At 40.3% G+C, this 24,674-nt stretch overlaps 1 protein-coding gene across 7 annotated transcripts in view; it reads right to left on the bottom strand.

Moving 5' to 3' along the window:
* The window catches only part of BCHE (butyrylcholinesterase), a 49,439-nt gene extending 26,519 nt beyond the window's left edge, over positions 1-22,920 (bottom strand). For 3 of the 7 annotated variants that reach the window (XM_040705448.2, XM_040705449.2, XM_040705450.2), the window contains exons 1-2: positions 19,349-22,625; positions 447-1,968 (exon numbers count right to left, since the gene is read on the bottom strand). In XM_040705448.2, coding sequence (XP_040561382.1) covers positions 447-1,968; positions 19,349-19,469 — 1,643 coding nt within the window. In that variant the 5' untranslated portion in view covers positions 19,470-22,625. Of the gene's footprint in view, positions 1-446; positions 1,969-4,947; positions 5,182-19,348; positions 22,626-22,862 lie in introns of those variants that run through there. The other 4 variants (XM_046898304.1, NM_001396099.1, XM_015291637.3 and 1 more) reach the window with 4 other exon arrangements.
* Between the last annotated feature and the right edge of the window lie 1,754 nt (positions 22,921-24,674).

The following is a 24,674-nucleotide window of genomic DNA, read 5'->3' as shown; positions in this document are numbered from 1 at the left end:
AATCATTTCATCTTGTGAACATAATAGACCTCCACATTTACACGTGCGTGTTCTGAAGAAATTACATCTTACAGCTTTTTGGGCTTTTCTCTTATTTCTACTGTTTGAGGTCTTCAAAATTTTAAGTATTTTATTTTTAGAGCTTGTGACCATTAACTTCCTTTGTAATGGCTGCTACCATGGTAAAAAAAATGTTTTGTGTTTGTTTTCATAGATCAATGCACATTATTCTCTTAAGCTCACTCATCACCGTGAACTACATAACAACAGTTTATTTTACTAAGATGGTGCTTCTGTCGGAACTAAGACAGGAATCCCGGCTAGCTGAACAGTTAATCCTGCCTCATCATTCTGAACAGGCACCAAACCACCATCAACACAGTTCAAGTTCTTCTGCCCGTGCAATAACAACCATCTGACCAAACAGACTTCTACAGCAAACTTACCCAGTTTTCGCAAAACTTGCCCAATATCTTAACATGGACCGGCTCAAGATTTCTTCAGCCTTGGTGTAATTAACTCTTCTTTCTAGAGGCAATCCGAACACAAATTCAATCTCATAACCGTGCATTACTCCCATCCACTCTGGCCAAGGGAGTTTTGAGGATCGATGTTCAAAGAAGTAAAAGAACACGTTGTTCCCTACTTCTGCAATTGTTTTGGCAAACTCCACTGCAGGACATATTATATGGTAGTCCCCAATAACGTCATCCATGGCATCGCGGTAATGTTCTGGCTTTTGCTCATTTTCCCAATCCGTGTATTGAAAAATGATAGATTCTATAGCAAGTTTGCTCACTTGTGGAAAGGACAGAGTTAAAGCTACTTCAAATTGTGTTTTATTGATCAAACTATCACTGTCCTTGCTGAAGCCAGGGACTCCATATACTAGAAAACTCGTTCCTTCATCCTTGTTAACACCAACCAAAACCTGTGTTTGCTTGAAAATGCCATTCTTGATCAATGCTTCTGGCATGTCCGCGAGAAAATCACCATCCACAGTTGGACAAAAATAAATGTGCAAAAGAGAGAAATATTTTACTACATAAACTTCATTCTCCAATATGTCCTTGGGGTCCTTGTCTTGGAGGCAAAGAATTAACTCTGTCTCATCGCTGGTGGGACACTTGAGTTGTTTAGCTAAAGCCACTGTTCTCCTTCTGGCTTCCGATGCTGTAATTGCAGCCCAAGGGGCATTTGCAGATCCACTTTGCATGATGGCTCTTGTGAATAAAGGATGGCTTTTAGGTGAAAGGATGTGGTAGCTGACAGAAGCTGAGCCAGCACTTTCTCCAAATATAGTCACACTTTTTGGGTTGCCTCCAAAAGATGCTATGTTCTCCTGGACCCACTGAAGTGCCAATCTTTGATCAAATAAACCTGCATTTCCAGGAACTTCCTTGTTTCCTGGCAAAGCCAAAAATCCTAACGCACCAGTTCTGTAGTTCATGGAAACTACAATGACTCTTTCTACTCTGGCTAGAAACTTGCCATCATAGACAGGTAGGGAAGCTGACCCAGTCTCAAAGCTACCCCCATAAATCCAAACCATGACAGTTGCATTCTTGGGCTTGGGAGAAGGAATCCATACATTGAGGTATAAGCAGTCTTCACTAAGGTTAGTTTTTGGATTCCACATCTCTGTTCCAGGAAACCCAGGATAAGTTGTATCTATAAGCTGGTAACAGGAGTTTGCATGTTTAGTGGCATTCCAAATACCTGACCACTTCTCGAAAGGCTCTGGTTTTTGAAATCTCAGTCTACCAATGGGTGGTTTTCCATAAGGTATTCCAAGGAAGGCTGTCACAGTCCCTCCCAGTACCTGCAGGTTCGTCCCTCTTACTCTGCCTTTCTCGGTTGTAATAACATTATCTTCAGGCACTACCTTCCTGATGAACATAAACAGGAGAAGAAGCCACATAAGAAATCTGGCACAGATGCTCATCCCATTTGCCCAAACCATGATGCCTGAAAGACAGGAAAAAATAAATGCAGGACTTTTATTTCCATGTATTAATACCAGGGCGAAACCTCTTCATTCAAAAAGGATACAGATTATCCCAAGGGTGCTTAAATAAGATGGTGCTTCTGCACAGAGCTCAAGCAGTCTCTAACCACACCTTGTTGTCAGTCTTGTTGTAAAAGCTATGTTTAGGATTTAATGCTTAGTACAGTGTTACAGAACAACTTCATTGCTAAAAATACATAGAAGTAAGGCAGTTAGACCAGAGAATAACATAAGTAGTCATAGGTCATGTGTTTACAAATCACCAGCAACCTCACACTGCTTGCAACAGGTGACTTTACCACTTGCATTTCCACCAGCATGATTAGTGGAACATCTTACGGTCTGTGACACAGGAAGCTGTGCCCAATGAACCATTTCTCTGCTAGGTGTTTCTTTAGCAACTTGAACACTCAAATCAATAAGGGCAGATAATAGACATCACTAGCCACAGACTTTCCCACACATAAACATGCACTCTGTGAACACTGGGGAAAATAAATAAATAAATAAATGAGCTAGGAAGCAAGTTTTAATCCAAGAATTTCCAAGTCTATCCAAGCTTTGAGCCATGTTGGCATTACACTGCACGCCTGGGCTGAAGCAAACCATCAGATCAGCATTGCTGTGAACTCCAAGCAGCCCTGGGTGGTCTCACTGCCCTACCCATATACTTTCAGAGCTGAAGGTGTTTGAGCCAGCATGCAAAGGGCCTCTGAACTGAGTGCCAGCTCATGAGCTCATCTGGGTGATTGCACAGAGAGCTACACCAAGACCTAAATGAAATCTCTCTTGCAAGATCTTATTTCCCTAAAGCAACTTAACCAGTTTCATAACCATCATAATCATGACAAGTAGTATATTTCTATGAGTTAATTTTAACATTAATATAAAAAGTGGTTTTTTTTTGTTTGTTTATTTTATTTCTGTTTTGTTTTGTTTTTAATTTACACTGGTGCTGCTTCATAGTTAAAGTATGGCCTGGTCTTTTCTCCCCCAGAACTAAGTAATAGCTAACATCATCTTAAAGCCATAGGTATAGATATTATGTATCCTATTTAAGCACACTAGTAGTCCTATTTACCACAACCTTTCCAAACACCCAGCATCACCTTCTCAAAGTCAGAAAAATAGCATTTACATACACCAACTTCTATGTCTTACATATTTGAAAACGCTCAACAAAGCTTTCCTCTATTTTTTCCTTATTGTACTGTTGTACATAGAATACTCTGTCCAGCCACTTTAAACAGGCCGTTCTTTGTTAACGAGAAGCACTTGTCCTTAAAAGGAATGAGGCTAATTTCTGTGGAAAGTACAGTTGAATGCTTAAGACGAGCTCTCCTCCCTTGTTTGCATATTGCTAGAAATAAACTAAGAGAATAAAAAGGAACAATTTGTGCATCAAAGTTCCTGATGTTGAGATAGTATCAAATGCATGGACAAGAACTTTCAGGGTCAATAGTTTTAGTTTTAATCAAGATAGATAAACAAAAGGTAAACTCAGGAAAATTAAACATGTATGCTCTTGTCTTTCTATTTGAAAGAAAAAAAAAAAAGGTGGAAAGGGGTAATACACTTTAAGCTTTGGCCTAACGCTTCTCTCAGCCTTAAGCTTGGTGTGTAGGAACCTGTCTTCTTGTATGCCAGACCTCACAGAGTTGTCATCTGGACCCACGTGGGTCCAGCAGCTCCTACAACAACGCTGCAACAGCCTGCAGTCCCTGTGGAGCTCCCCTCACTGGTGCTAGTCTTTTTTGTCCATTCATTCCCACAACAAAATCTTTTAAGAGCTGGATTAGAAAAGCAACGTAAGGATTAGGGTAGGGCTAAGCTCTTTGCCCCCCGTCTCACAGTCAACCCAGTAATGGTAACAGTAGGAAGTGCGCATCAACTACAGAGCACTGTGAGGTGGGTAAAGTAATTAAGTTCATCATTTCATTGACACTTTCTCCTCATCACATGTTCATTTCAAATTCATGATCCCAGGACTAACAGATAGCAACAAACTGGAAATAGTAAAAGGTTTCAGTGTCATTACCAAGAAAACAAATGGCAATAAGAAAAAAATAGAGATGTTAAAGGTCCCGAGGCATTTAATATCTAAATTGTAATTAAAGTAAACTCCCCTCTGCCCTCTCCAGTAAATTAAAAAAAGAACGGGACAGGAATTAAACATGGTAATTGCACTGCAAAACACACAGGTGTAACTTTCGATACTAAAAGCATGAATATTAGAAGAAAAAAGAACTAACTAAAGATTCAGTTCCGCACCACCTTCCCAATGATCCCTGCAACAGCATGGGTGGTATTTTAAAAGAAAAGCATGAAATAGATCAAGCTTAGAAAATGCAGAAGTTTTGTACTACTGAATGAAAGATTCTGCCTACTCTCACGTTACTCTGCTAACATTGACAAAAGTAACAATGGCAGCTTATTATGACACCTTCAATGCATGACCAATATTATATTTAATAAGGTTTCGCATGCTGCATTAAAACAAACCCAACAATATTGAGTTTACACCGAGAAACGTTACACAAGAAAAGCCAAATATCACTTATTACTATGAAAGTAAAACAGCAGCAGAGTACTTCAGCTCATCAACCTCAGCCGAGCAGAGATATATCATGTAATGCATCTGCATACAATAAAAATCCACTTTTGTGGTAGTTTTCTCCAGCAGAAGTTAAACAGAACATGCTTTTATATTCTTATTCCACAGGGGAATACAATTTATCTCAATAATTGTTTCCTCTCCCCACAGATCTTTACCCAGTCACACACACAGAAAAAAAAAAAAAACAAACAACATAAAATAATAAAGTCATTATTTAAATAGAAAAGATGGCTGAATTAATAAGTGATTTCTGTCTCAGTTCAATTTACTCAGCCCAGGGTCCCTTAAATAACACCGAGGTCTGATCCGCACGCCTGCTTACTCGCTCCACTTGCAGAGCGGAGTTTTCCCAAGAGAGCAACAAATGGGAAGAGCTGAGCGTTTTAAAAGATCACAATCCCCGTGCAAATCAAGCGGAACCGTAAATTACCCCTGGCAGACAGAGACGTGGAAACAGAGAATCACTTACCCCACTTCTATTACAAGAACTACAAAGTTTTAAAGGTTCGGGATCTTTCAATACTTCAGGGAAAACGCAGCGTGCAGCTGCTGCTCTAAGCCCGTAAATTGGACAGTACTGACATTATAATCAACTGTTTCTGACACAAAGCTCGCGAGAGTTGGCAGCAGCAACTTGATCTGCAGGCAGCATTCCCTGCTAGCTGACATCTGCTCCAAGGCACATCGTGCTGCTGGAGAAACGCTACAAAGGGAAACTCCTTTTGGGGAAAATCAGCCATCCACTTCTATAGGAAAGAGAAGAGGCAGTGATTTGCTTTTAGCACAGGACAACGCTTTGATAACCTGGGAAGATCAACAGATTTATAAATACAGTAAAACCCTGCCTTTCTTTCCTTCATCGTGCACAGAATGCTGCCCATACCTCTCAATTATTATTATTATTTTTTTTTTTTTGCTGTTATACCGCTAAATGTTAGCGCAATGTGAAAGTACTTCAAGTTTTTGCTTTTGCTGTAGCATAAGTCACTATTTTTGGTTATAAGCAACTGTTGGCAGATAAAAGAGGAGTGTCTGCTGTGCAGACATGTCAACAGCTGGCAAGCATCACTGGCATTACTTGACTCACGGCCATCTGAGGACTACTGCTGAAATTTGCTCTGTCCGGTCCCAGATTCACAGTGAAGAACTGCACCCATATGGCATCACACAGTGCCTTCTCTCTCCTATTAGAGTTAAAATTAGAAATGATCACATTGCTTACTCTAAGTGATGCCCTCCTTTCACCTGAGGCTGTTAAGTATTGTTTCCGTCAGAATGCGTAGCTGGGGGTGCCAAGCCAGTGTAAGTGCCAGAGCTGTCGGGGCTGCTGCACAGCCCAGGCCAGGTGACAGGGACCTATGGTGCTTGTGACCCCTGCCTGCTCCATCCCCATCTGGGAGCAAGACCCGTAGTGCTGCTTGCAATGGATTTGATTCCTGAGAGATTATGTCATTTGCAGACGTTTTGAAGTACTGAAAAAGGCAGAGAGAGAAGAGGAAAGGAGAAGATAAGTTGTATCGACCACACTTACAGGATGTCTTATCAAACTCATGCCCCTGAGCTACCACATGATACCATCCCTTGGTGTTGGGGCTCCTGGCCCTGAGCAGATCCACTCTCTAATGCCTCTCTAAAATAAAAAGAAAATATCCCACTTTTCCACTCTTCAAGGTTTGCTTCTACCAAGAGTCTTTTCTTCCCGTTAGAGCTCAAAACAATTACTTTCCCTCTGCTTAATAATCAAACTACAACTCTGTTTCAATTACACAGAAACAATATTTGGCAACACATAGAACAGAAATAAAGCAGAAATAAAATGTATGAAGTTTATAGACCTTAATATGGAGACTGTAAATGATTATTTATTTATTTATTTTAAGAAGCTAAGATGTGAAATAGTGTTTTAATAGAGGGAAGCTCAAGAAAGCATTGTCATGTGGTTTATTCTGATAGTTTTACAGTCTCCTTTCAGAATCAGATATCTGATAGGTAAATTGCAGGGACATGTCCGTGTGAAAGAATATGTCACAGTCTAAACCTAACTCAGATTATAAACCCCCAAACTTCTAGTATGGAAGCATCTGATACAGTTGCTAGCTTGAAATTCAGAATTCTTAGCCAGAATCCTGGGCTCTGTTAAGTAAAAAACAAACTAGGCTTAATTTGGAACCAATTCCAGAGGCAACCCCAGGTGATTAAAATGTTTTAAGGGCAGTTTCCTGCATGTTTTGCTATCCGAATTAAGGCAGTTCCACATGTTCTCTGACAGGCACTGACTTTCTCTGTTGCCTCTTTCAGGAACACTGCCAGGTGACACACATTTGCTTCATTACTGTAACATCAGAAGGATGGATCAAAAGCCCCAAATCTTGTTAGAGGCCATTTCAATGAGTTATTCCTAATGCTTAAGACAAACTGTTGTACTCAATGGTAAAGCAGCAGCAGGAGGCCAAAACACACCCCTGAGGAAGGTGACCCCATGGCAAGCAAGTATGCAGGCTGGTTTTGGGGCAGTAGGAAATGCTGTCAGTTTCACCTTGGCATTACCTGGCTGCCATCAGCCGAGACAGACTGGGCACATCGTTATAATTCTTGACTGCTATACTTCAGTCCAGTGTTAGACTATGCTTAAGAAAAGTAAGTCCTCTTTTATGATTTCTCCTCTAATTAGAAAAATTAACATATAAATTAAAGTTCCACCACCGTGAGAGTGAGAGGAAACACTTATTTCAGATATTACTTAGCTTACCAAAAATACCTGAGTGAGAATTAGAGATTAAATACACTTAATGCCTTTGGTAATTCTTTGGCCATTTCCCTCAGTTTTCCTTTGAGAGCGTGAAATAAAAAGAAGCACACAACAGCAGATATATATATCTATATATGTAGATAGACAGTGTTCTATATATATATATATATATATATGTGTGTGTGTGTGTGTGTTTATGTTGATATATACACCAGTACTTTCAAACATCTACATCTCTCAGTCTATCTATCTAACCATCAGACTACGTTGTGAGGTCATGCAAACCTTTATTTAAGGCAGGGTTCTTAACAAAATCTCCACCAAATAGAAGAACTCAACACGTACCTATGAAATATACCTCCCACTGACACAGGAATTTTGGCAGGAGAGGTCCCCTTCGGAAAGAGATGTATTTCAGATACTTTCAATAGAAAGCACATGCTTCTCTCCCAGGATGACCTCTGGGCTTTCAATGTCTGTTCGGATGTGAATGGTCCCCTTCTCTGGATTTGACCCTGCCCTTCTAAGCCATCTGCAGCATCAGACAGAGCGCCTGGGCTCCCATGGGAATAGCTGGGCTGAAAAGCTTTGCAAATGTCACTTCAAAGTAAAGGCAATCACACGTGAAGTGCGTGTAGAAATGCTACAGTACACAAAGTAGGAAACATTCCTGTTTTCTTAATTACTAAGAAGAAAATCAAAAGGAAGAGTATGGCTATGCTAGGTGGAATGTCACATAATTAAAAAAAAAGGGGGGGGGGGTGCTATTTAAATTCCAGTCTTTGTAAGCTCCCTTGGGGCCTCAGTTATCTCCAGTTCCAAACTGGATTTTCCTCACAGAGGAGCTGGATGACCTTGGCTTGCACTTCTAAGAAAACTGGTATGGCCTGACAAAAAGACATGAAGAAAACAAACTCAAACTGCACAAGATAAGAAAGGTGAAACTGCAGATGGGAACAGTTAGTTGAGCTCAAAGACTCAAGGGGGAAAAGACAGAAGGTGAAAGCTGTGAAATCTTCAGGTGAAAAAACAGAAGATAGGTGCTCAGTGGCAGCAAGGATCCACTACTACTCAGCTTTAAAGCTTCTATTCACACTATGTGACTGTGCATATGAAGATATAAACATTTGTTTTTAAACTGGGTTTATCGTGCTTGCAGAGCATCTCCGCACCGTAGTTGTCCATACACAGTGCCCCTGAGAGGGATCATTACCTCTTGGTACTGCCCAACTCAATATATATACATTAATGTAAAACAGTGACGCACTAAAGAAGCCTGCTGAGATTGAATGTTGCTAGGGGTAGATTGCAGCTGTGTCCAGACCCATATGAAGTTCTCCCTTTATGCTGGTTATCTGAAGAAGCCTCATTCCAGAGAAGCTTACAGAGTGAAGATGGGTAAGCCAACAACATGGTAACACACACTACAGCTGGGGGAATAGGTGTCTGCCAGAACCAAAAGAGTAATGAAGCAGAATTTAGGACATCCATGATGAGTTATTGCCATCTAAGTGTTACAGCAGGGCTCCTGTGAGAAGCAGGGGATTGTCTCAACATGAGGCTATTGCTGGGGAGATTAGCACCCTCCATATGTTGATCTCCTATACAATTCATTTGCAGAGACAACTGTTACTCTACTGTTTTCTAAATGTTCTGAAATGCTATCACCCTAACCCAGGATAAGCCTTTCCAGACTGTGACAACAAATACAGAATAAGTTTGTTCTGCCCAGGCAACCTCAGATGTTGTTTGTGACTGGTTGGAATCCTCAACAATATTTCTATTAACAAACAGTTAGAAAAGTCATGAGAGCCAACTGATCTGAAAGGAAATTTGATAACATCAGGAAAGATGTCTTGGGTACATATCATGAAAATGGATACCAATTTATTAAATATACAAAAGACAATAACATCCATATAAGCCATTAAACATGATTATATTTTCCTCTTATTGGTTCAATTATCATCTACTTCAGCTTTCTTCTTATTACACTAATTATAGGTTGGTATAATTTCCTCTTTATTAGCACAATTATGGCCTGCATTTTTATAAAACTCTTGGAGAAATCTGAGCCAATGAGGAAATACATTCAGCTGAAAAATAAAAGCATTACAGTTATTATTTCCTTTGAATGTTCATTTACTCTTAATCTCCTATGGTATGCTTACGTAACCCATTATTTTGTCTCATAAGGATTAGATTCAATAAAGAAAGTAAAGAATGATTAATGCATGCACAACATGTCACAACATGACAGAATTACAGCCTTAGTGTTTAGTGTGTAAGAAAACAGGTCAAGCTGGAGTGTCAGCAAAGAGCTGAAATCTTGTGTGAGCATGATATGGTAATCTGACACAAAGAATTCTTATTTGTTGTCTTGTGAGAATACATTAGTCAGCTGAAGTCATTAGTTACCCAATGCAACAAAAGCAGAAACACCCAAGTAATACCTGGGCAGTTCTGAAGAACCAAGGCTGCCTACCACGCATGGTGGTTTGGCCAGTAACAACCCATCCTGTCTCTGTAAATAGCTAAACAGTTTGAATCTAATCTTGAATGGGGAAGGTGGAAACTTCCCAATTCCCAATCCTCCGTCTTTGTTTTAGAAAATCATATTAGTGATGAGGTCTATCTTTCATTTTGGTGACAGAGATGTGTTTCTCTAATGAAAAAGCCATAGAGGTGTTCAAAGGCTTAGCTTAAGTCATTGCTGATTTCAGATTCAATTTCATCCAACACATTGAAAGAATTGAGGCTCACATCAGGACCCGCTGGGACCTGCTGGTGGGAAATTACGATGGAAACGAGTTCAGTGTGCCCTTGTCCACTCTTCAGTAAGTGGCTCAAGGCACCTGGATGCATCACAGCTACAGATTACAGTAGACGTAGTTTAAGTGAGGTAAAACTTCAGATCCACCAATGCCCTGTTGCTGCTCTCCACTTGTGCAAAGCGCATTGGAGAGATTTCTGCAGCCCATGTGCCGCTGGTGGCAGTCGGCCTGCACCTATCCAACAGCTCTGCTCAAGGAAGAGGAAGGTATTGTTGATGGTCACTGGCATCAGCCCACATATTATATTTTTCCTTGCTACGATCAGAGCAAAACTCTGAAATATTCCAGTTATTTTTCCCTTACTTTCTGTAATTCACTGAGGATTTGATCTCTGCCTACGTGATTCGTGAAAGAAATACAACTCTAAGAAAAAGATGACCCTGGAAGAGGTTGCGCTTATTTTGTTACCCCATAGCCCAAAGCACATAGGCACACACTGACCTCTTGCCATAGGGCCATGCCCAAAGATTATTACACTTATGAGAGCTCAGGCACTGCTGAGTGCTGCTATAGTCCTGTCAGAAAAGCAAACTTCTCAGGCTGAGTGACTTTTGAACAGAAGGCCCCTGTGCTCTGTGGATGTGCAAGCGCTGTGTAATCATGAAACTCATTATAAACATCTGTGCAAATTTTTCAGGAAGATGCTGTGATTCGTGAATATTGGGTAATTCATCACAGAACCATCTGCTTGAAAAGCAGTCACCAGAGCAGGTGGCATTGTGGCAAAGTACAGTACACTCCCACAGCTTTTGCTATATGTCTATATGGTAAGTAGGCAACATTAACTTAAATGCTATACTTTGTGATGCTAAATACATGTTTGCAGGGAAATTTTGAATCCAACAGAGTTCTTGCAACACTAATTGCATTCAACTATTACAAAACATTGGCTAGCCATTCATTAGCCAAATTCATTAGTTCCTTACCTATATTCCACTCATGATTACTCTGTGCTACAGTTTCCTGATGGATGAACCGATAAACTTCTCTTTGCCTCCTCTCACATTTGCTTGCACCAACACAGCCAGAACACCACTGACTTTCCCCAGACCCTTCCTATGTATCGCACAGTAGGATTTTAATGTCAGAACCAATCTGTACATGTAATTTCCCTCAGCTCGGGCTGCAGCAGGTTGAACAGAAAAGGAAGAGCTCAGTGCACACAGGCAGAATGCAGCACTGCGGGCAGACCCTGCTCACCTCAGCTCAGAGACAGCAAGCAGCAACAAGAATGTTACAATGCTTTGCTCATTCTCTCATTTCTGCCTGAAGGCAGGTACAGTACAAACCGCACAGAGACAGCCTGCAACCTGAAGGACTTTCTATTTACCTTACCAGACCAGAGATACTGGGAAATTAAAAGATGTGCCCATATTGTAAGGAAGGCTGAATTGCATCAAGACACACAGAGCATTAAAACATCATTCTTCCTGGTTTTGTTTAAATCCTTCTGTTGTAGGGGGATATTCAATATATTACTGAAACGCAAAGATATTTTTGACGGCAATCTTGAATGAAAGCAACATCTCCATTCATTTTCCCCACAGTAAATAGAAATCCTCCCTTGGGATTCAAAGGCTTCATTTTCTAAAAGTCACCAAAAGCAATGATCAAAAGAATTCCCTGCCAGCTCCTCAAGGGCTCCTCAGCTGGTGGATGTCCCATGAGGAAGGACAGCCCTTAGAGCAGTCTGCCCAGGAGCTGCCAAGGCCTGTTGTTGCAGCCACAACCACAGCTGGGAATCTCTGTGCACAGTAATTAATCATAATAAAGGTTGTAGTGAGGATTTGGTCTGGAAGAGGATTTAAATCGCACAGATGGAGTATTGTGGCACCAAACCACAAGCCTGCATTTTTGCCAAAGCAGCAACCCACTTGTTGAAGAAAAACAAAAACCACAACCTACAGGTAGGCAGGCATCACCACTGCTCAGGTTTAACAAGGTTTGCCTTTCAGTGCCTCCAGCATTACCTATCCTGCAGGGACACGCTTTAATAGAACATCAGTGCATTTCCCAGAGCCGCTAGAGGAACAAAGCACAATGGTAAGAGTTGCTCAGTGGAAGCACTCGAGTGATTTTAACTTTCATGTTCATGCAAAATATCCTGTCAGCAGCTGATGAAAACAACCTAACATTTGGAATGTCGCACAAAGAAATGCAGAAGCCTGTGGTGTTTCCTGATTAAGCACACTTGTCCTTAAATCAAACATGAGCTGTCCTCTCCAATGAAAGGGCATTTGCTGGTGATTAGGATTTAACCACATGAAAAGTGAAGGGCAATTTGCTAACTCTCCTTTGCTGCCTTGTCTCTTCTCCTCCTTTTATTCTTATCCCCATTTTTAAGTCAGCTGTTCTCAATGTTGCAAAAAAATTGCGCAAGATGAAGACCTTTACCCTGGCCTCTTTGAATTAACTATGGGGAAATTTATTGTTAATGTATACAGAGCATATCTTTCTCTCAGAAAGCAGTGCTAGCCTTTCACATCACGGTTGTAATTTTGACTGTGATTGTAGTGGGATGAGAAAACATCAGGTGAGAGTGGTTGAAGCGAAAAAAAAAAGCTTTTAATCTAATAAAAGTGGCATCTGTTGGAAGCAGAAAGACGGGGCGTGCACAGAGTAACATTTGTCAGTATACAAAGCCTAAATCTACATGAACATAAGGCAACAAAGTTTTGTGAAGTACTTATAGGAAGCTCTTTCCCATCCACTGAAAAAACAGAGAGATGTTTGCCTGAGAAAGGGTCAGTGAGAAATGAATCATAGAATGGCCTGGGTTGAAAAGGACCACAATGCTCATCCAGTTCCAATACCCTGCTGTGTGCAGGGTCGCCAACCAGCAGACCAGGATGTCCAGAGCCACATCCAGCCTGGCCTTGAATGCCTCCAGGGATGGGGCATCCACAACCTCCTTGGGCAACCTGTTCCATTGCATCACCACCCTCTGTGTGCAAAAAATTCCTCCCAGTATCCAACCTAAACACCCTCTGCCTGAGTTTACAACCATTCCCCTTGTCCTATCACTATCCACCTTCATAAACAGCTGTTGCCTCTCCTGTTTATATGCTCCCTTCATGCACTGGAAGGTCACAATGAGGTCTCCCCAGAACCTTCTCTTCTCCAAGCTAAACAAGCCCAGTTCCCTCAACCTTTCTTCATAGGAGAATGAAGTCAGGAGTTTTTGGCAGGAGGTGGCATCTCAACAGCAGCACAAACAAGTGAGACTGAGGGCAGGCAGAGAAGTCAAGTCGTTCATACTTGGAACTCAACTGTCTGACAGCCAGCTCCTGTTGCCCTACAGTGCCTCAAAGGCACGTGAAACAGGCCTCATCAGGGCTCGCCTTCACTCAATATAAATCTTTGGCAGGACACACAGGAGAGAATGTCAGTGTGGATTGCGAGCACTCCATTTTATATGTCTGGCATTACTGCAGTGCCACTGGTGGGCAGGACATTGGCACTGTCCCCATACAGTGTGCCAGCACCTACCACAACTATCAGCATATCTGACTCGGACAGGATGCCTTGAGTTTATCTGTGGGCCAGCTGTTACATTGCATCATGTCATTGCACAGGGTGTAGCTATTAATGACTTTCAATGTGATGCACTGTATCCTGACAACGTGTGCTTTAGGTGCTCCTGAATCACTGGGTCACAAGTATAGAAACAACACCCCGACAGCTCTATAGATGTACAGTGCCAACAGGTGTTACCCACATCTGCAACAGCGCCCTGCACAATTAGTAGGCCAACACACATAATGCTATGTAACTCAAAGGAAAAGAGCTGATATCCCAAACCTGAGACAGAACCACTGCACTTGAAATGTAACCTGAATTTAGGTGCCCACCTATCTTCAGGTTAGTGACTAAGTGTTACAACCAGCTTTTCAAAAACGTAACAAAAAATATTACAGCTCATTTTCTTGGCAGACTGCATTGCTTCAAGTTTAGGAAGGAAACCCTTTTACAACCATCACAGACAAGTCAGTCAGTCAGAATTTGTGCTTATGTTGTTGCCCTCCAAATTTAAGCTGACATAAGTGATTTGATACTAATTTTGGAGAAATAAGAACAGAATTTGGTGAACACATGTGGCAGCGCACTGGATTTGTACTATGAAATTGCTACACCAACAAGTAAAAGACAATTCATCCCCCAAGCATTGTAAATGCTGATAGAGCATTTAGTTCAGTGGCACAAGTGGCTCTACGAAACTAATACAGACCCTCTGTTATGTTTCCTTCATTTAACATTTACCTCTACAATAAACTTAAACAGAACGATAAGTATTTTCATAAATTCCAGCACACTTCACATGTCAAAGACTTTTAGTTGCACTAAAATAAAAACTAAAACTTAACTATGAGCTTAAATTCAAGTTTAATTGCATTAACCATATTGCCATGCAGGCTAGAGTTCTTACTCAGACCAAAACTGTAACTCAACTGTGTTCAGAACTAAAGTACAAAGTACTGAGAAACACAGGCATTTATTGGTGATGACCACCCTGTAGGAATCCTCATTGCACAAAAATAACATTACTTCTTAGCCAAAAGCATTTCAGCATTTCAATGCCTTGGTAAGCCTCTCCTAGGAAAGATCAAAGGATTTTTTCCTCTCAAGTTAAGAAAAGCTGAGGTGCCTGAAGAAGAATCTGCTCTCAGGATCAGCCCCAGCATCAGACTGGCAGTGCCTTTCTAGATACAGGAATTTTGTTCAACAACTACACCAGTGCCAGCTGCATTCCTGATACAACACAGCTCTTCAAAAATCTAGCAAAGTAGCCAATAAAACCAGCTGTACTTGAGAATTCTGACTGAGTACCTTTGCTACCCATCCCATTTCACTGTGGCATCAGGAGGAACGCCCTGACCAACATCACACATCCTGGAGATATAGAGCAAAATTGATATGTATTATTGTGTTTGAATATTCTGATTATGTTAACATATCACTTACTTTAATTCCATTGTAGTAGAAAAATCCAGTGAGCCAAACTTTTATTTTTTCCTGCATATGCACTATTTTTGTCACATAATTTTGCAGAGAGCCTATTGCAAGCTTGTCTTTCTAGCAATAGGCGTCCAGCTATTGTCTTGGAACAATAATTCAGCCACATCCATCACAGAACTACACAAAGTAGCTGGCCAGGACTGTGCCTTGCAGTTTCAGGTTCATAGATGTTAGAAAGGAAGAGACCTATTCATTTATGCTTTTGTATATCCCCTTGCAGTCTCGTCCTGTCTCTTTATTCTGATAACCTCAGGTAAAACAGCGTCTTATGAACAAATTAATGAGAAACAGCTTCAATTCTGTACAGACACTGAGGTGGCTTCCAGGGAAGGGAAACTCCTGGATTTTCCTATGCAGATGCCTAATCTGATGCATTTGGATAACTATAAACCACCAGGTTGTGCTGTTGCCCTTAAGCAGCGTGCATCACCACAGAGCTCTGCTGCTGTGCTCACCCGACAGCTATTATTTGCCTGGAAAGACCCTCAAATCCTCAAAAACCAGAAATAAACTTGTGCTTCAGACTCATTTTCCTCTTGATTTTACAGTTCAGGGTTTTTTTTTTTTTTTTCCATAAGACTTCAGTTCACTTTGTAAACCACTGGCAGTGTTTGTTGGCCATGAAATTCAGGTATGAAAATAAATAACCCATCTGCACAGGCTTAGGATGCAAAAACTGTGAAGCTGAGCTGGGAATTGATGTTATGCTCAGTGCAGCTTCCAACAAACCATCCCTTCACGTTCATTGCTGCGGCTTACTTCCACTACTGCACTCCTCCCTGCGTACACAGACCTTTTCTACGTCTTGAAGTTATATACTATTTCAAAAACCAGAAGTGGCATGGAGCAATACAAAAGAACATCCCACATGGATATCTGTTTTAATTTTCCCCTATGGAAAGAGCATTAAACTTTATGCTTATAGCACTAATCTAAGAAGCTGTGTAACTATTGATGACCTGAAAGAGACTGTATCAGTGTTCCCTATGCAACACCAACATCTCTGCTTTCATTCACAGTGGTGGCAGCACACTGGTGCAGGCATTGCTCTCACACAAGATATAACTCCATTATTCAGTTCCCCTCCAGTAATTGGTACCATCTTGACTTTTGGATCACAAGTTAGTTGCAGATGACAAGGTTGCTTTCTCTTCCAAAACTTTTCCAACGAACCCTACACGATTTTTGCTGTAATCACAGCAACACTGCTACCGTCTGCTTCTCTCCATCCATTCAGTATTGATGTGGATTTGCTAAGAAAGGGCAGATGTTGTACAGCTGGACAAGTGTAGAGAATATCAAATTTCCTACGTTACCTGAGAAGCAACTACTGCTACACTGATGTCAGTATTTTAGATGGTGCAATAAACATTAATATAAAACTACAGAATATTCAGAAAATTAAGTAGTAGGTAAAAATCCCCAGTGATTTGAAAGGTTAACTATCTTGCCATATAATGCTGACAAAAAGAAAAAGTTAATAGAGAATAAAAAGAAGACCTAAGGAGATCATTCAGTGGTACTTGTAGGTGGCCTATGACACAACCCATGGCCAAAACCAACTATGGAAATTTGATAACTATAGGGTAGAAAGTAAATTTCTGCCATGGATTAAAAACTGATTGTGAGATAGAGAAGACAAAGAAGAAGAAAGAAGTGCTAATTCTTGACATACAGAGAGGTTAATATCGAGTGCCCCAAAGCTTGCTGCTGGGACTGATTTTTGCTAGTTTGCATCCCAGGAGTAATGTAAAAAGTGGTACCAGCCTACTCAGCAAATTTTCTGAGCTCCTCTATGGCAATAAACGCTTGTACTTGCTTGTTTTACATCATGCTCATGAACCTGTATGCCTTAACTGGTGGTAATAGCACCTGCAAGACTACCACAGCACGCAAAGACAAGGCTTAATCTCAGCGTGATTGAACTTTGGTGGAGATGTCCCAGTAGAAGATTCTGTGTTATTTTTGATTGTTCATAAATTAGAACAAAGTCAATTTTCCTTTACACCATTCAGCGAGTCTGAAGCAATGTAAAGTAGATACAGCTTGTATTTTTCCCTTTTATACTGAAAAAAAATTGAGCCCGTGCTGCAGCTGAGGATAATGCATTGCTACTGCATCTGAATGCATGGTATTTAGCATGACAAAAAGCCAAAACAACCACCTTTAAACTGCAAATAAACTCTGTTGAGATTAGAGTCATACTATGGATTTAAGCAGACTTTCAATCTGGAAACAAATGGGATACAGTTCATTTTCCAGTCAATATAACCAATTAGGAAAAATGGTAGATGAAGACTCATGAACCTATCACCACAGACATGAACTCAGTGATGGCTGCTTCATTCCCAAAACAAAAGTCTAAACAACACAATAAAGATGCTTGCTTATTCCTCAAAAGCAGCCAGAAATAGCTAGCATATTGCAGGTGGCTGTCATTAAGAGAATAAATCTACTACAAAATTTTGCTGTTATTTCACATTCCCTCAATTTTGAATTTTCACCCACATCATAGAAAACAAGGAAAATGTTCAGAAGTAACATAACAAGAATGTCTTCTAGGCAACAGGAGCTTTAAGATGTGTTTTACACATTTAAAAGCAGTTTTACTCTCAACTCGGCCCCATTTCCGACCAGCAAAAGCAGCATGAGCCTTTCAACTCTACAGGATCTCAAAAGCTGAAAAACTATGGTCACACTAACTAGAGAAATCTGACTCAATTAACCAAAGCACATCTATCAAGATAAACAGACTAAGAGCAAAGAATACGTACAATACAGAATATAAATTGCTTAACATTCAGTTCTGCAAAAATATTTGGCTTTATGGTGTATTTCATATTTAGGAATCATGGCAGGAGGAATTGGCAGAAAAAGTTGAACATTTCAGTTCCGTTGTCAGTTGATGAAGCAACGATATAAAAAAAAAACAATTCTCTTATGCCAATGTGTATTGATTAGTATGAATATGTAATATTTCTATGTACCTTATGCTGCCTACTGTAGGCCACCTAGAAATATCTTCTTATTCCAAAAATCTGATTGCAAAATATGGTTTCCCAGCTCACACAGAACATTTGCTCTTTTGAGAACATAGTAAATTAATGCATTTCACTTCAAGTTGTGCACAGCACATGCGAAGTATATAGCACTTGCCTTTAATTCACAATGAGTGATTAGCAGCTGTGAAGTCCTGACATTTCCCATAGAGGAACTGGTGGAAGTCAATATTTGATTTCCACCTAGACAGAAATTCAGATGATATCCATGATCTTAATTGGTATTGATGGGTATATCTAAAATTTTTTATGATATCTACATTGACAAAAAAAAACCTATATTTTTCTGAATCTCTTTTCACTTTTTTATTAATAATAAATATATAAGTAAATTGATGAAGGCAAAACTGAAGACACAGGTGTTAGAAGTTTGGCGACACCATTGCCTTAGGTTCTTCAGTGTTACTCAGCTGTTAAAAACACTGTTTAGTTAAGCTACAAGGCCTACTAACCACAGTAATCCAAAAGCATGTGTTTGCTGGAGCACGCCGATATCTTTTGCTTATTTTTTTTCCTTCTGAACATGTTTTTTGAAACCCTTAGAATCCTTAGGACTTCCTGCTCACCATGTCCAGGCATCTGAAGTTATCAGAAATCATTATATATTATTTCACTAGTTACCTGAATAAGTGTAATCTTGTTTCTTGCGTATTCTGCTTCTAATGGAAGAGCAATTGACAATCTCAGTCATTTGTGATTAGAACTCTTACTTCCAATTCCAGACTAAATGTATATATTTATAAGTTTACTTACATGCATTATCATTTCCTCCTACATTAATGTTATTGTTTCACATCCTGGATATTTACTTGTTATGAAATTCCTAAGAAACACACACCTACTTCAGACACGCTATTTTTCTAGGTAAGCCAACCTGATTCAACCTATCTGTTTTTAGGGAGATAATAAGCACTTACTTTCTCCTCATCACACAAGTAAGCATTATTGTAACACAATGGAAAATGCAGAAATGACAGCAGAGCAGCAAGGTCCTAGGCTGCAGCAAGTGGGGACTTGCTCAAATGCAACAGCTGCAGGCACAAACAAAGGAAAGAAGCTGCTTACCTTTGGAAGACCTCAGGTATGCCAGGATCTCCAGAACAACTTTGATTTCACTGCCAACCCTTAAATAAGGTCTGGGAAGAGGTGGATCCTGGCTCCCACCCTTCTGGTCACTCAGGTTCATTGCATTGCACACATCTGAGCTCCCCTGTGTTGGCCCTGCCTTCCTGCCAGATGTTCAATCACTACTTCAAGCCATGACTTAGCATTTTCACTACAATTATCTACTCTGATCCTACTGGACAGCATCTTTCTTGACATAGAAAATTCATAATGTATGCAGTATTACTAGAAAGTACATCAGTATCTCACATTACATGTTCTATTTCTATACAACTATTCCATCAAACCTATGCTAAACTAGCTAAGGCTATTGAATGTTACTGTTTGTCCTTGGATGCATGACTTGTTTTGATTTGATGTTACAAAACAAAATACTCACATAATAGTTTGAGATGAACATAGATGTAGAAGTACTGGCAAGTTGTCTGAGGTAAGTTTTGCTTTCTAACTTCTCTACCTAATTTCCTTGGCTGCTCAGTAACACAACTCAGTATCACAGCTGTCAAAGCCATCAGCAACAGTCAGCTGTGTGGTGCAGTATTATTATATTCTTATTTGAAAAAAAAAAAAGTGAATCCACAGTGTTTTTGGCATTGCAGAATAACATACTTAGAAGAAAAAGTATGGATTTTAATTTCAGCTACAGTCTATCACCATCCTAAAACTCCACCTGGCTTCTCTGAAGCTCCAAGAGTAACAAAGCCAAGATGTTACCAAAGGGGAAAAAAAAAAGCCTACATATAGAAACTACAGAGAAATCACCCACCACATAAAATGACCAAAATGCATACACAAACAAAACATGAAATCCACCCCCAACTTCTTCAAATGTTATTACTCTACACGGAAACGTAGGGCCATTGCACTGCTCAATGTTATTCCTCCTTCCTTCTTTTTCTTTTGCACAGGACCCCTGATGACTGGTCTTCCCTCTGGGCTGAGCAGCCCCATCTATTTTCATCACAGAATGGCTTGAGTTGGGAAGGCTATTCCTTCCCTTAATGTTAACAGCCCTTAATATCCATTCAGTTGCACCCACCCACTGTATGCAGGATTGCCACCCAACCCACGGTTGCCCATCCAACTTGGTCTTGAGCACCTCCAGGGATGGGGCGCCCACACATCTCTGGACAGCCTGTTCCAGTGCCTCACCGCTCTCTGAATAAAGAATTTCCTCCTAACATCTAAGTGTCACACACCTGATCTCTGTCCTGCTACCGTGTTGTACCAAATATACCCTCTGCTTGGTAGGGAGCAAACTTCTTTGGTTTGGAATTGGTTTCCTGTGCTTTTTTCTTCTGTTCAGAAATCTGTTCTGTGTAATTCCACAATGACTGAAAGGATTTTCAGGGGAGAAGTCAGCCTGGGGCAGTCTGACAGACCAACCTGATGTACCTGAGATTCAAACGCTGGCTGACCAAATGTATAAAATGAGATTAATCCCAGAAGGAAAAAAGCAAAGATAAAGCTAAGCACTGCTACAGGATCCTGAGTGTTAATCAGCCTCATTACCTACAGCACTGACCTCAGCACTGCATTAATTGGCGATTAACCTCACCTTGCCACAGCTAAACCTGAACCCATCTTGCGTTGTTTTTTTGGAGAGGTGCACCCGCAATCAGAGTCATCAGGGAGAAAAGTGAGGGGAGAAGAGAAAAGAGGAGAGCAGAACTTATGAGTGGTGAAAAAGGAGGAACAGACACTCCTTGGCAGTCAGCTTCAAGCTGTGAAATATCAGGCACATTACATTAATCACTGTAATTTGGAACTGTGAGAGCTTTGGGGTATTGGGGGTGTCTGGATAAGCTGGGGCTAAGGATGAGCTCTGAGCAGCCTGCTATCACAGAAGCTTCCCCAGCACAGCACCCTGCAAAGGCCCTATCTTGGTATACTTCAGGTTGTGGGGCTTGCTATCTCATAGCATGACTGTAGCACAAAGAAAAACACAACTGAAGTCCCAGCCTTATTACCAACAGCTATATGACACAAGAGTAGCAAGAAATCACCTGAGAAGCGTTTGCTCTGCTTCTTATGTTGCACAAAGGTTGCCTGATAGTGTTATCAGTTAGAGAGAAATAGCTGCAAACTGTGGTGAAAGTGCATTTCTTATGGCTGAATTTTTGATGATTGGAAAATTCCCAGTGGGAACCGAGAGATGTAAACATCTGACACCTAAAACACTGTAATTCTACCTTGATGTCCCCCCAACACCTTAAAGATAAAGAAGTACATACATTTTCATTCCATACTAGCGAATACTTTCCCTCTCATTTGGTTCATTCAGTCTAATGTTAATTCTCACTCCAAATACAGTTTTAAGGCTGATCTTGATTTCTTTAGCCACAGTAGATTTCAGGGATGTCTCCCTCCCTCCTACATCAGACCCATTCCCAGGAGGGTGACCACATGTAAGCTGGGCTCGAGCTACTTTAGAAAGGCATCTTTCTTTCCATGTACCTGTAGGCATCACAAAGTCACGCAGCGTACCTTCACTGTGACATGGAAATATCTCTACATCCTTTCTTTGGTTGTCCAAAATCAGCTGCATTCAGAAATACTGCAAAATTACTCAAGTGAGTAATGTCATGCAATTAACAGCCTCTTTGTTTTCCTAATGAACATTTTGCATTTTCACTGTTGAAGAATATATGGAAAGGACCACAGAAGTACCACTTCTAGCTATTACTTAGCTGTTCATGCAGCAGAAGATTCCCAGTTTCCAACTTAGTATCTTTTGCCCATTCTCTTTGAAGAGCTTGAAGCATAGGATGAGGTATGTGCCGCTCTTTCTGGCTTTGGGAGTAAGGCAGTTCATTTCACAAAGTGACACTGTGTATTTGCAGGACTGGTGCCATTTCAGGTACCCTTCAGGTGGTCTGGACCTATGCATGGGGTCACTGTGGGAGGGATTGCAGTGAGCTCCCAGGCTTTGACGTAAGGACCAAACCCCCACTGGCACAGCTCCCCAGTCTGCCCACTGCAACATCAGACCTATGATGCTGTTTCTGACCAATTAGCAAAGAAATAAGGGTGGAGGGAGTGGCATACATTTATTCCTTTGCTCAAACCTCCCTGTCTAATCAAATCAGAACTTCCATCTTTCCCATTTCATCGTTTCTTAACTTTAAAGAGAAGCAGAAAAGACCAACCTCAAGAGCTGATTTCCTCTCTTGCTGCTCCTTTCTTTTTTTCACAGAAGAACTTTCTCAGGCCGATCAAGGGTTGCCAAGTAGGCAAGTTCCTTATATCCACAAGTGTTGTTTCACCTGGTCTGCTATCAGATAAGCAGCTGATTAAGGAGCCAGGAACTTCACATAGCTCACAAGATACACTACTTATTAAATGTAAATAATGTACTTAATTAATAACACTTTGGCAAACACCTTAAGGAAACACACTGATGCTTGACTTTGATCACCCATCTGTGCATTTCCCACTTTGCCAAAATCTTTACCTCTCACAGTGAGATTTCAGCTGCTGATAGAAAGGGAGGCTCACACATTCATATCAGTGAAAGAGCAGGTTGCTATAATGCTCATGAATCCACTGAGCAAAACATAATCATCATTCATTGCAAACTACAAAGGTATGTTTGCAGTAGAAGCAGGCACAGCCACACCAGCCTCGTGTTAGCTAATTTGGTTAACAATTAACAGATGGCAGGAGGAATGGTGATTGTAAGATTTCTCAAAGATAAGGATGCACAGACCTATGTGGGTCTTCCAGCTCCTCCCAACTTGTTTTTCAATTGTAATGCTGCTTGGTCTTCATTGCTACCTTTCGTTCGGGTGCAGGAAAATGGTTCTTAGAATGACAAACTCATGAGGAAAGCAGGCTGGGATTCTTGAGATAGCATTTCTGTTGCTACAGAATGTAAGAACACACAGCTTGGTTTGCATAACTTACAAATAAACATCATTGCACCTAAGGAGCGCTTCTCTGATGCCAGAGAAAACAATTCAGTGAGACCATGGCGTTTCACCTATGGATATTAGATTTGTTATTCCATATACATTAAGATAGCTCTCCCTTTCTGTATTGTAACTTGTAAACATAACTTACCCATGTGCCATAAGACTTCACTGGCAGCTTTGATCCTTGACCTGTTTGCATAGTAATCATTAACTAACTTAATTTCCAAGTACTGTCAACCAAGTTCACATTACATTTTTACAAAGGATATTTCTGGTATGTTAAAACAATGTGTATTACAGTCAAGGTTGTTTTTTGTCCAATCCAACCAGCTACATTAATTCTAAATTCACTATGTTACAAGAGACAGAATAAATGTTTTCCAAGCAGAAGAACAAATCTGGCAAGGAATAAAACATGATCATCCCTCTAAAAGCATAAGACAAGTGTGCAGAAATACACAATTTACGTTTTGAAGTTTGTCAGAACTTTTTACAGTTTGGTGTTGATGTACATTTTTTCTCCCATTCTGAGTTTATTTTCAATCATGAGCAGTCCTAGTCCTTAATCTGTTTAATTTCAGGCAATGTATGAATTTACCTGAGGATAAACTACAAGCACAGAGACTGCAGTGAATGATAAACTGATTTTCTAGGCTTAGGTACATAACTCTGCCAACATATAAACCAAGTTTGTCTATATTACAATTTTATTTACATTTACTCCTGGCAAGCCTTCACTACTATTTTCTTTTTAATCCACCATTTGTTTTATTCTTATTTTTTTTTTGGTAATTATTTCATCAAATAAAGATAGGTTCCTGTCAGAAGTGACAAAAAAAAACAGTTTTCATTGCATTTTATGGCCAACTATAGTGGTGTCTAAAGTCTACAAATTGTGCATTAACGTTTCCTAAATCTACTGCACATTGTGAGAAGGAATATAAGTGGAGTGAAGTTCTATACATCAACCAATACTGAGATATGATATGGTATAGATCCTGTACTGGTGTAGAATGCCATACTGAGTTTGAAATTATTGAATTTGTGATCATTTATACCAAGAAAGAATTTGCATTTCTTAAAGTTACAGATATTTATCTGTTTTTTTGTTTGTTTGTTTGTTTTTAATCTGCCTCTTTCACAATGAAAGAAAAAAAAAAACTTCATTAGAATTGGGTCCAAAATACAGAGAGTGGAGAATGGCAGAAACTGCTGAGTACAAATAGTTACCTGTTCTACCATAAACTGCGGGATGGAATAAAACCAGCTCTTCACATTTTCTTTGCTTAATGTTTTTGAGTTGCCCTTTTTGCTAAGTGAATGATTGGGCATATGCAAAAAGTCCTGTATCT

The sequence above is a fragment of the Gallus gallus genome, chromosome 9 (genome assembly GCF_016699485.2).
Source record: "Gallus gallus isolate bGalGal1 chromosome 9, bGalGal1.mat.broiler.GRCg7b, whole genome shotgun sequence".
NCBI lineage: Eukaryota > Metazoa > Chordata > Aves > Galliformes > Phasianidae > Gallus > Gallus gallus.
Note: the sequence above shows the minus strand (reverse complement) of the source record. Positions and strands in the feature narration are given on the sequence as shown.